The sequence below is a fragment of the Mobula birostris genome, chromosome 18, assembly GCF_030028105.1.
Source record: "Mobula birostris isolate sMobBir1 chromosome 18, sMobBir1.hap1, whole genome shotgun sequence".
In the NCBI taxonomy this organism is placed as follows: Eukaryota; Metazoa; Chordata; class Chondrichthyes; order Myliobatiformes; family Myliobatidae; genus Mobula; species Mobula birostris.
In genome coordinates, this window is record NC_092387.1 from 44,339,360 (window position 1) to 44,352,796 (window position 13,437).

At 37.3% G+C, this 13,437-nt stretch overlaps 1 protein-coding gene across 3 annotated transcripts in view; it reads right to left on the reverse strand.

The window, feature by feature from the left end:
- Nucleotides 1-13,437, reverse strand: part of LOC140212080 (protein transport protein Sec24C-like) — an 85,066-nt gene that overhangs the window by 43,270 nt on the left and 28,359 nt on the right. For 2 of the 3 annotated variants that reach the window (XM_072282574.1, XM_072282575.1), the window contains exons 3-8: nt 11,294-11,432; nt 8,132-8,313; nt 5,121-5,516; nt 4,163-4,263; nt 1,871-1,939; nt 340-451 (exon numbers count right to left, since the gene is read on the reverse strand). In XM_072282574.1, coding sequence (XP_072138675.1) covers nt 340-451; nt 1,871-1,939; nt 4,163-4,263; nt 5,121-5,516; nt 8,132-8,313; nt 11,294-11,432 — 999 coding nt within the window. The remainder of the gene's footprint in view (nt 1-339; nt 452-1,870; nt 1,940-4,162; nt 4,264-5,120; nt 5,517-8,131; nt 8,314-11,293; nt 11,433-13,437) is intronic. The other variant, XM_072282576.1, reaches the window with a different exon arrangement.

Consider the following 13,437-nt stretch of genomic DNA (forward strand, 5'->3'; position numbering starts at 1 on the left):
AAGTGAAGCACTCAGGAAACGCAGGCTGCTACAGGGAGACCGTGCAAGTTCAACACATATTGCAGCAGAAGTCAGAATTCAACCCAGGTTGCCGGAGCTGCAAAGTTGGTTCCTAGCTCTTAAAGTTGCACTGTTATCCTTCAATCACTGATCTACTCAGTTTAGTATTTTTTGGAGTTTACTTACAAGTTGAAAAATCATCCAAGGTTTTTAGAAAACTTTGAGATTCATGTCCTGAGCACCTTACACAAAAGCAATTAATCAAATATGCAGGTAACCACTGCATGTTCCATATTTGCGATTTGAAACTGCTTATAACCAAAGCTAAGGAAAATCTACCTTGATCTTTGACGACGAAGTCAGTAGTCACAAGTGGTGGAACTTGTCCTCTTACACCAGTGGAAAATGGTTCAGATCCTCGATTTGACTTATCATCCTCAATCACTTGAATCTGTCACAGCACACAATACAACATTTCAGAGTCATTCATTAAAGTTCAAGCTATTTGTTACAGATTGTAGAGATGAACAAATACACTCTATAACACTGACTAGCCACTTAACAAAGCTTCACCCTAGCCTTGCTAACACGTGCTGCCTATGCCAAGAGGCCTTGCTACTGAACTAGCTAATCAACACAGGATCACAATTTACTCTGGCACCCCTAACAAGCAAAAAAAAATCAGCCCAAGTTCCCAATCCCATTCCGTGCTCAGTAGTTACTGCTGCAGTGCAAAGTTAAACATATCTGAGCATAAAATTGGGCTCAACTATGATATCTCTCAATGCTGTGTACAGTGGAACAGCCCGAACAGTGAAAGTCTTTTGCATCACTCAACCAGTTGTCTAAAAGATACCAGATCGACTACTGACACCTGTGGAACAAAACAATGGTACTAATCCACATATTTAAATTGTGAAAAAACTGATGAATTATTGATGAAAACATTGACAATGCCTGGGGATGGTGGGGACAGTAAAAAAATAAATTTGATATGAATCCTCTACACACTGAATCTAGACTTGCATTACACCAACATTTGCATTTCAAAGGTATCTCTGAATGTATCAGTGAAGTACCTCTCAATGAGGGACACTCATTCAGAAGCTAATGTTCACAAAAAAAAATTCTAAGTAAAAAGTTATTTTTCTGTAGCCACTGAAGCTAGTCCTATTCAATACCTAAGCACAATAGTTTTGTCCCAGCAAACTTTCACAGATAGCTTTTAGAATGCTTTATGACTATTAATACACATTCTTCTAAATTAATGTTAGGACTTAATTAGTACACCAAGGCTTCTACAACTAAAGCATCCTATAGGATGGTTTCAATTTCTTATTCACAATTCATGAAAATAATGAAAAAAAAGAGGGAAATTAAAGTGATTTGCATTAAGTATGTTGATGGTGGTGCATTAAGAAACAGCAAATTTTTAGCTAATTGAGCTAGTCAGTGCTGCAAATTAAAATTAAGACCAAAAATACTCATCATATATGCAAGTGTAGATCCTGTTAATAAAAAATTACATTTATATCTAATGCTACCCTAATAAAACATGACTGTAAGGTACCAAAGCAGCTCATGACATCTGTTCAAATGTTATAAATTATCCACAAATCAGATGACTAAAGTTCCAGCCTTCTATTGGAAAGGTCTGCAGTACAAATATTTTCTTAGGCATACATTTTCATGCTGTCATTTACCTTTTTTTAATAAAAAGGTGCAATTGCAAAGAAGGATGCACAAAATGAAGAACAATATTTTATGACCTTACAGCATGTAATTGACATTTACAAATAAATGAGCCTTTTGGAGTTTAAGCAGGGCAGTAATGCAGTAGGTAACAGCACATACATACAAGCAGACTTACTGGACTAGGAATTGCATCTGGATCTATTCTATGTCTTGTTTTCTTTTGAGTTGGTAGTTCATTAAGTTGCTTATAAAGGCACAAATGAGCAGCAAAACAGGAGAGAAACAAGAGTAACAGTTGTTACTTCTACCTTCCTGCACAAACAGTGCCACATCAGCAAGTCCTTTGATATACATCATTGCACATGCAAGTAGTTAGACTGACTACCTGAACAAGTTAATACCAAATGCAAGGCTTTTTACATTTTTGCATTCCAAATAAAATTCTGGGAAGAAGAATTTCATCTATAAATGTGTTAGCTCCTCAACTATGCACAGTCTAACATTAATTCAGAAAATCTTAAGTGCAATATAAAAGGATTACATTCATATGACGTGCAGTGTTAATGATGATTTCAGCCTCATTCATGCCAGTTGCCCACCAAAGGAATCAGTTAAAATGCTGAATACTCTAGACCAAGTATCAAAATCTACGATATGATCAGTTATGAAATGATGAGGACAGCATAGGAAGCTCATTCATCTCCTGAGTAGGGAAACTCTGGTAATCAAAACATTGTCACTACAGTTAACATCTAAAATGGTGTGAAACACAAGGTCACTACAACTGCTTAAAGAAGTAAGTGTCACTGTTTTTGAACAGATGTACATCTATATGAGCCTGTGCTATACTATTGGGACTGTGGCTGATTCCCATTTTAAAGATTGTTTTATTCACTTCATAAAACAATCAATAATTTATCAATGCATCAGCTGATCTGAATTGTTTGGTTAAAACAGGAAGCGTATAATCGTAGAATTAATGTCCTAGAAATTGAGCACATCCTAACAAAAGATTCAGAAGACTTGATTACCCACTTTCACAAAAAAGGTCTTAAAGGCAACTGTGCAAATAGATACTGTTTCACATCGTTAAAAATTCATCTATTCACCATCTATCAAAAATACTCTTATTTCTAGTTCAGTCTCTTCCAAGCACTATCACTTGCTTCCTGTCCTCCTGAACTACTTACAAAAGAAAAGCAATTCAAAATATCAAGACCACAGACGCCCTATTACCTGCAGAGTATTTCAAGCATTTGTGGATTTTCTTCTGATTTTCAGCACTTTTAGTATTTCAAAGGGCTGTTATTTCTTTGCATTCTGAATAACTCCACTTTTAACCCAAATAGAAGTTTGAATAGCTGAATTTTCCTGGATTGCTTGGAGGCATATTACAAGACCTTAAGAACATAACCTCCTCTGTCTGGCTTGGGTATTTAAATTCATGTAAAGTCAACACCAACTCAACAAAAAACTGATCATTCAACTGGAAAAATTAAGTTTTGTCAGGCAATTGAATATTCTTTATAATACCGTAGCACAGATGCTAGGATTTCAACTGACATATTAACATCTATATCCATAATAAAACACCAACTTGCACATCAGGAATAAATCAGCCTTGTTATAGTGCTGCTATGGTTTACGAGTACAGAGCACCTTATGACAAGGTTGTTTACTATCTCACCTGAATGCTGCTCCAGGCATTTCAGTTCTAATCCAGCTGTACGTCTATCAACCTCCACCAGTTTCCCACTCGCCTCTTTCTAGATCTCATTTCCATGTACTCAGGACGTAGCTATCAGCAGACTTAGATTCAGACAAAACATGGAAAGATGAGGGATACTAACAAAAGGCTCAGAAGTTGCAACCTTGACAAGAACAAGATGAGGTGAGTCCTGACGAAGGGTCTCGGCCTGAAACGTCGACTGCACCTCTTCCTGCAGATGCTGCCTGGCCTGCTGCGTTCACCAGCAACTTTGATGTGTGTTGCTTGAATTTCCAGCATCTGCAGAATTCCTGTTGTTTGAGGTGTATCTTCAAAGTCAAATGTGGACTGGAAGCTATGATACTAATACCAGAACAGGAACAGACTAATCTCTCCCACTAGAGTTAGACCACCGAGTCCAGAATATCAAGCTGATGTAAAGTAACTACATCAGTAACTAAAGTAGCTAACTCTACTTGCTTGTGCAAAAACTGCTACTGCAGAATTTCTGATACCATCGGATTAGGTACACATGGAACACTGAGGCTACGCTAAACAATATTTCTAAACAAATTCATTCACATTTGTGGCGGGTGGGGGGGGGGGGAAGAGGAGAAGTACATTTAATACTCCAACAAACCGATCAAACCATTCCTTTCTCAAGCAATTTAGATTAGAAAATGAGAAAATTTACAGAGCAATTCTATGAGCATTAGACCACAGCACTCAACAAAGGAAATAACAAACCAGTGTGCTTACAGGGCTAGGAATGCTGTCTGGGTCCAGTCGCTTTTGCTGAGGTTGAGGTTGACAAGGTGCAGCATAGTTTGGTTGTGGTGCCCTCATTTGCCCAAAAGAACCTAGGACATTGTGTATCAAATAAAATAAATTTGCATATCTCAACAGTAAGAAAATGGAATATATCACTATTTGTTCAAACAAGCTTCAATGCTACAGTGATTTGGTTCTCATCTGTTTTTGCACAAATTCACTGAAATCTGAATACTTTACATAATAGTACAGAGAATGTGTATCTACCAAAACCTTTATTTTCTTAAGTACATTGCATTCTTCTCAAACAGAAGAGATGCTGGAAATCCAGAGTAACACACACAAAATGCTGAGGAACTCAGCAGGTCACGGAGCATCTTTGAAGAGGAATAAAGAGTCAACGTTTCAGGCTGAGACCCATTTTCATATTGTTTCGGCCTGAAACGTTGATTTTTTTATTCCTCTCCGTAGATACTGCCTGACCTGCTGAGTTCCTCCAACATTTTGTGATTTACTAACCATTCATCTTATCTAGCCCATATAAAGACTTAACAATAGTTACCACACGTTCCCTGAAATTGCAATAATAATTTAACCAATTCCTTATTACGCACGACTGTATCCATCCCACTAGACAATTAGGTCTTCAAATGCAAGTGTATTTATGCAGTATTCATATTTGGAGGTAGGATTCATGCTGATGTAGATGGAAACATTTTCATTCTAATATTGTATAATTCTGAAAATCATTACATTTACATGATAAATGTGCAATCTGACATCATTTACAGCAGAGCCTATCAACACAACAGTAGCAGTGGAGGAATATGGCCAACCTTAAAGGTTTAAAAAAAAATTATATATATATAAAAATATAAAAATTATACAGCTAAGATGATATTTTAAATAGATTAAACTCTGCTGCAAGGATTGTATAAAAATTTACCATTCTGTTGAGGTACAAATCCCTGATTAGGTGCTGGATGCATCTGAAAGCCCTGAGTTGGTGCACCAGGGGCTACTCCTGGCATACCAGGCTGAGGACCCATAGGCCTGTGATTAGGCTGGGTTGGATAAGGTCCCAATGGAGGTTGTCCTGGCAGAGGTGGTCCATGCATCATGGGAGGTCTTTGCATCCCTATTGAAGGAGGAAGATTCACACCCGTAGTTGTGGGAGGAGATGTGAAAGTTGATGCAAGGGTCGTTTGACCAGGAAAAGAATGCTGAGGAAGGCTATTATTTTGGGGTGTGCTCGAAGGAACATTCTGTAGCGGAGCAGAATACGTTGCTGGGCCTGCAGGTGGTAAGCTAGTTGAAACTGGAGGACGAGAAGCTGGAGGTCCTGCAAGCAGAATATATTTACAGTCATAAAAATTTTTAGAGAAGCAAAAGTAGAAAATTCATTGAGTTGCTATAGTTCATAACTGAAACTGAAAGAAAATGTCAACTTCATAACCAATTTTGGACAGTTCAAGTTTAATTGTTATTCAACCATACATGAAAACCCACGAATACAACCAAATGAAAGAGCATCCCTCCAGGCCAAGGTGCAAAACACAGTACTAAAATTTGCAGTAATCATACAGTCACACAAAAAAATAGCTCAAGTCCCTGAGTTCATGGATATTGCCAGCAAGAACAAGCCCACACCAATCTCCAGACAAATGCAATCCAGCTTGTCTTCCACTGAACGAACACCGGACAGCAGCATCAATGCCAGCATCGATGCTGCACCACAGCACCTGTGGCATCATCTCCTAGATGGATGCAAAATGCTACACCGCAGCATGAAGCCCAGTTCATACTTCAACAAAGGACATGCAGTTCCCCCGCCAATGAAGACAATCACTCGCTATTAGACTGCACACTCCTTCGTACACAGATCCAACACCTCTTTGTGGCAGACAGCAAACGGTCCACACCAAGGACAGCATTTCACTTTAAGCTCTTCATTAGACTTTCAACCATATACCTCAATACGCGAGAAACAGCAGGATTTGTTATAACAAAGACATCACATACATCCACACCATCAAATAGCTACACTTACCTACAATAATTTATTTTGAAGCAACAGTAGCACACTTCATGCATACAAAATATTCCCGTGAATTCACACGTAAATAAAAGCTTAATGAAAGAGTCATTCTTTTAAGTAAAATAACATTTATCTTTATCAAGCCACCTTCTGGGGACAAAGTTTGCAAAGCAATTCAAGAAATAGCTCCAAAGACATTACCCAATGAACAAGAAAAAAACTCAACTGATTTAAACATGAGCTCTTATTTTTCCTTCTCTAAGAAATATCCTGTCCACATTCATCCTGACAAGACCCTTTATTATCAGTTAAATTCTCTCACTTTCTCCTGAAGTGGCAAATCAGAGAATTGACTTCAGAAGCTAATATACAGTTGAAAGAAGAAAGTTTGTGAACTCTTTGCAATTACCTGGCTTTCTGCATTAATTACTCAATAAAATGTGGTCTGATCTTCATCTAAGAAACAATAATAAGTAAACCCAATCTGCCTAAGCTAGTAACACAGAAACAATTGTACTTCTTCTCGTCAATACTGAGTACACCATTTCAATCAACAAGTGAAATTGGAGATGTGGGTTGTCGAGGTGCCCTGCCCTATATATAAAAAAAAGATGCAAAGTCAGGTTACTGACAGAGCCTGCTCTTCTCAAGACAGATCTGTTTATGTCCACCATGCCTCAATCAAAACAACTTTCAGAGGACCTTAGGAGAAATGTAGAGATGCATGAAGCTGGAAGCCTCGGCACCTGAGCTGGTGTGTCAACAAGAGGGCAATTGTCAAACCTATTGAAGAATTGGCTTAACTCATTAGTCCATTTACAGCTGCATTCCAAGGCTCTATAGCTAGTTCTTCATGTCTCTCCACATCTCCCATGTGCTACTCTGCCCAAGCTTGTTCTCCAGCTTTCCTGTATTCCTCTTTAGCTACCTTGCTCTTCTCCTTTAACTCCCTCTGCATGTTTCAATTCCTCCCTGTCTCCTGACCTAAAGGCTCTCTTTTTGTGGTTTGTTGTTAGGGAAGCAGGAAAGAGTCCTTGATGGCATTGCAGTGTTCACAGAGAAGTTAATGTGTAGCCAGTGACACAATCAGAAGTCCATTAATGTCCTACTCATATGGTTCACAAAGCACATTGTAGTCAGTAACCTCTAGCAGACCTGGGTAATTAATGCAGAAAACCAGATAATTGCAAAGGCTTCACAAACTTTTTTCTTGCCACTACACCTGCTTAGGAGTACATTTTATCAATAGCTGAATTCAAGTAATACATGATTCCAGGGTGCATGTGCTCTCCTGGGTCAACAGTTGCAAAAAGGCAGACACACATTTCTTGTTGGTCACTAACACGCTTCCACAAAAGTAGCTAAATAGGGCTGTCCAGTTAGCAGAATTCCAATCTCCACTGCTGTTTTGGTGGAGTCTGTACCTTTACCCTTCCCTTGGGCATGTGGTTTTGTGACATCCCAGCTTATCCCAAAACCAAGTGGGCAGCTTAGCTGGCCAGTGTTAACTGCCTCTAATATACAGTAGATAAGTGGTAGAATCTGCAGAGAATAGATGGGAATGTGGGAGAGAACAAAATGGGATCAGCAAACATTAGTGCAAAAGAGTACTTAATATTTGACACAGACTTGGCAAGTCAAAGGTCCTATAGCTAAGCAACATGTCACAGTGTCTATTATTAATAACTTAAAAGTGTGTATAACTATATTTCTCTACAAGGCGGTTCTTTTTGTACAACCTGTACCACATATATTGGGACTGACTAGTAAAAGTAAGCTGTCCAGTAAATTCCTTGACAACCTCTGAATATTATGAATATTGATCTCAGAATATCAACTAATTGATGAACTATAAAAGTATATGACTGTTTGATCTCTAGATATGTCTTCAACTGTAAAAAATAATCAACTTTACCTACCGTAACCTTGACTAACTGAAGGTGATGCATTGTTGGTGGAAACTCCACTGATCTGCATTCGGGCCATCTGATTTGGTAACTGTTGAGCGTGACTAAGTGGGGGTGCATACTGTTGATATGGCATTGGTTGACCAGCAGAATGAACTGTGTTACCAGGCAAGTATGGTTGAGACACTGGAAGCCTATGAAAGGATTTCACCAGTTAGATTTGGGTATTAAGTGCAAAGCCAATGTCAACTGCAATGACTCAAGTTCTGCAGACAAGGTTAACAACATAACCATTATCACCGAACAGGTTACTTAATTACTCTGAGCGCAGATGAAATTATTTCATTCCAGCAAAAGCGATTGAGTAAATAAAAGATAGCATGCAGTATTCCCAATAAAGCCCTGCATTTACTGAGTGATGCTGACCAATGCCAGACTCCTCATGGACTTCAGAAGTGAATGAAACAGGTGATAAATACTCAGCAATTACACTGCAAAATTTGCCCAATGAAATTGTGCACTCTTTATCCAGGTGCAGCTACGGCATCTGTTTATTCTAGAGCAAAATGATATTAAATACTAGAAAACATTTGGGCAATTCAAGAACAAACATCCCAAGTTGACTTTAAATGTTTTTCAATGGTATAATATAATTTAAAATTTTAAAGTTTGCTTAATATTTAAGTTTACTGAGAAGTCCCAGCAGATATCTTGTGCAAATGGCCCCACATAACTGTCAGAAAGTCCAGGAGTTTTTGTGCAATAATGTAAACAAAATCCCTAACTTCCTGTCAAATTCTCCTGCTGTCATTCCATTCTTTGCTCATACAGAGGACCAAACTCTTGATTTTCCCAGTTGTAATGCTGAAGGACCTGTCTGCTCAACTTGCACCAGATTAAAACTTCAGTCATTCAGTGGAGGGGAACTGCTGAGGGAGATACAAATTGGTGGGGATGCTGAAGATGAGTTAAGGGTAATTAGCTTTTAAAAAAATCAGAATCAGATGTATTATTTCTGACATGTCATGCATCAGCATTTTAATCTTCAAAAAGTTATAACAGTATAATATTTAATATTTCAATGTTGAGATTATTTGAAAGACAGAGGCATTAACAAATGTTTAAGCTTAGTTTTGACAACCAGTTAAGCGAGTGGCATGACTTAACGGTGCTAATGCATTTCTGAGCAGGGTTTATCATTTATGACTAGAATGAGATCACGTTGAAACATAACTTTGTGACCAAATTGCTAGTGGGTGATACATTTCAGGGGATGTGTATTCAGAAGAAAAGTTCTGAACTGGTTTGCAACCATAAAATGCCAAACTGTTCTTCTTTGTGGGTGGGTGTGCACCAGCCTCCCAGGCCGTGAATTGCCAGCAGCTAAGGTACAGTGGATGCACGTGGATTGCCACTTTTACCCGAGGGTGGTGAGTAGGGCTGGGGAAAAAAACATAATAATCGCACTTCACTGTAAATATGACTATCAGTGTCTAAAATAGATATCCAAGTCCACTCCAGATTACTAATAGCAGCCTGTCATTCACTGATTTGAGGGAAAAGAATGCAGTATGAATACATCCCACTCATAGCCCATTGTCAGGCCAATTATATAATATAGTAACAGTTGTCACCCACCAGCTGCTTTCATCTGAAAAGCTTCCTCATACGAATTCAGTGTGCTGAACATTGTAAGGCAAGAGCTAGATCATGGAGATAACTATATCTTTATATCCATATACATGTTACAACCATACAGACCCTAGGCTCATGCTGCCTCAGGTTGACTTATCACTTAATAGAAAATATGTATGTGTAAAATTTTTACCTAACAATGCTGTTATCATTACTTTGTATAATCAAATTCCTAAAAAACTCCACTTGAGTAATAACTTTCAGCTGACTTATAGTGAAGTTTCAAGAGACAAAAAAAGACTAGTTTAAATTGGGGAAAAAGGTTTCACAAAGTTACAAATGAATTGAAAGTTAAGTGAAAATTCTTTTCGAAGAGAAAGCATAGGGTACTTATTTGCTACACAGATGGCTTAACTTATTGATTGGTGTGATGTGGATGTCCAAATAGATACAATTAATTCACCTTCCTGAACAGCTGCCAACCTTCTGAAGGTATTCTTCCTGTGAATAGTAATTTTGGCACATCTGTAGCAGCCCATGCCGCTTGAATAAACAAGAGACGATCACTTTGCTGGGGTGTGGATATACATCAACCAAACTTGGTAAGAATGTAGTTTTTCCATTTTTAAAGTGTCTTTGTAGCCATTTTTTATAATTCAGTACTACCATATAATAAGACTGTAGAATACACATCTCATGTTAATAACGAAAACAAACGACACAATACTCTCAATTGTCATAATCATATTTGACACTTAAACATCTATGGTTGGTCCATGGTCCAAACTATGTACATATGTATTAACTATTGTACAAATACACTGATCAATTTCCAGACCACTTGCTGTTCTAATAAGTCTTTTCCATAAAGTTGCACCCTGTGATTTTAAAATTATCTCTGCTTGCAAGCTTTAATCAAAGTAATAAATGCTAAAAAATACCATTTCCTTTTAGATATTTAAATGTTTTAATGTGTTTATTAATGCATGTTAAAATGACAAGAACATTTTAGGGTAAATTATGTTCAGTTGAAGGGTTGGTGTATGGCATTTTTGATTATATGTAAAATGTCCAAGCACCTAATAATCCTTGATAACAAGGATTTAAATTTCTTCGGCTTTATTTACAAAAGCAACATTCTTCAACATACCTGCAATGATCAGCAAGTTACATTTATGACATTGGCTTGTGCAGAATTTTAAAACCTAGTATGCGAAGCCAAATATGTATTAGGAATGCATTTCACTCAAAATAAAGTAACACTAAATTTAGGCAGACATATTGTAAAGGCAGTTTTCTGGCCTTCAACCATTCTCAGGTGAAACTAAAGGGCATTTTAATGAAATTCTCAAAAAAGACTGAAAGAAACAGAGCAATCCTTTACACTGTATATTTTGTAAAATCACATTAAATGGAATATGCAAACTTTGCAACTTAGTATTCAGTGGATGATAAAGCTCAAGAAAAATCTTGGTTCCATCTGCTTCCATATATTCCTCTGATCTACCCGCCTTTTTGAGTTTTCAATGAGAAACAAACCTTTGCATCTGGTCAGGCGCTGCAGGGCCATTGTGTATATCCCCCTGTCCATATTGGTTATATACAGACTGCTGTGCAGTTGTTGACGGAGATATTGAGGTTGGGGGTGGTGCTGATCCTGGTGGTGGCCTCAAAGGACCTACGCAAAACAAAAATCACAATTTTAAATACCGCAAGGAAAAAAAAACATTTTTTCTGCTGATGCCATCTCAACATTAAACAAAGAGAATTTATACCCTTCTTAAAAGCAGAACTGAAAATCTGCTTTTTCAAAAAACTAGCAAACCCTGGAAACCCTAGAATTGTATTTTTGAAAATGCCAACAGTAATGGTTCCAAATTCTTATAAGCCACACGTTTGTATAAAATTGACAATTAGTTAGGTTCTATTTAAAAGAAACAAAAGATGAAAACTTAAAATCAGCTGTATTTTTTAATATAATTTATCCTGTAGGTCACTGCTTTCACTTCTGCAAACCAGAAAAATAACTGAATTTCTTGACAAGAGTACACAAAAATGGCTAGATCACACTGAACTTGTTTTCCCCACTTTGGAATTTTACATTTACTGTGTAGAAAAAATGTCACCATTAAGGTATTGCTGCAACCCTGAAAGCTTTTGGCAATGAAGGGGACTGTAGAGAGAGCTACACACAATGAAAACATTTGTGTTTAAACAGCTTGCTTAAACAAATTGTAGCAATTCATTCTTTCATTATTAAAATTACCATACTACCAACCAAATGACCCCAGTATTTGAAAGGTTTAACCTACCAGACATGACAGCCTATTAAGCAGACCCTTACAACTCACTTTTACACCTTTAGTAAAGACCAGATTAAAATCTTGTTACTGATTATTACAGATTTCAGTTTAGACAGATGCAAAAGCACCTCTGCTCAAAAAGTATGTTACTGGGGAGAATGCAGCATGGGTGAAGGATTAAAGTTATCTTGTTACCAACCAAAGAACCCCAGTTCAGAAGTCAACATTCAGCAGAGGCCTTCAGGAGAACAAGCGTACATCTGCCAATAGAGGCAATTCACTTCCTCCAATTCAACTTGAAATTTCTTTTCAATATTTTTAAATTAATTTTCTACATAGAATACAGAGTTCAAGAAAAAAATATATCAAATACATGATACTGAATCGCACATACAAACTCCTTACTCTATATTCAAATTGATTGACTCATAATATTGAAATATGGTAATTATATGGAAAAAAAATCTAACCCACTACCAAGACCGAAGCTGATTAGTAAAGAAGAAAAAAGAAAAAAAAGTATATTATTAGCCATCCTTTAACGGCAAGTCAAAGGTTTTGAAAATAGTTCAAAAATAGTTCAAAAAAGGTCCCCACAATGTTTGAAAGTCTTGCTTAGATTCAGAAATTGAACACCGAATCTTCTCTAAACTTAAACATCACATCACGCAGCCATTGAACGTGAGTGGGCGGGACCACATCTTTCCATTTAAGCAAGAGCGCCCTCCTAGCTTTAAGAGAAATAAAAGCCAAAATGTGCAAATCAAATTTCTCCAAAATAATATCCCTTCCTCCAACAATACCAAATAAAGCGGTCAAAGGATTAGGCTTAAAATTTACTTTAAAAAGTACAGAGAACATTTCAAATACTTTTTTCCAATATTTTTCAAGAAGACTTGGGCATGTCCAAAACATATGAATGATGAAGCTTCTCCATTATTACATTTATCACAATAAGGAGATATATCCAAATAAAAATGAGACAACTTATCCTTGGTCATGTGGACCCTATGGACCACTTTAAATTGTAGGAGAGAGTGGCGGGCACATAACAATGAAGTGTTAACCAATTTAAAAATTTCATTCCAAGTTCCCTCAGAAATTGAAGTCTGTAAGTCTTGTTCCCAATTCACTTCCTCCAATTTAACTTGAAATTTAACGACATTATTTAATTATTTAGTGATCCAGGCCCTGCGAGCCATGCTGCTCGGACAAGCATAGTAACCCTAACCTAATCACAGAATCATTTATAATAGCCAATTAACCTACCCGGTATGTCTTTGGATTCACTGGGAGGACACCAGAGCACCCAGGGAAGTAGATCTCCATACTGTAAACCTCAGCAATCATGCTCTCTAATAAAATCAGCATTCCACATAT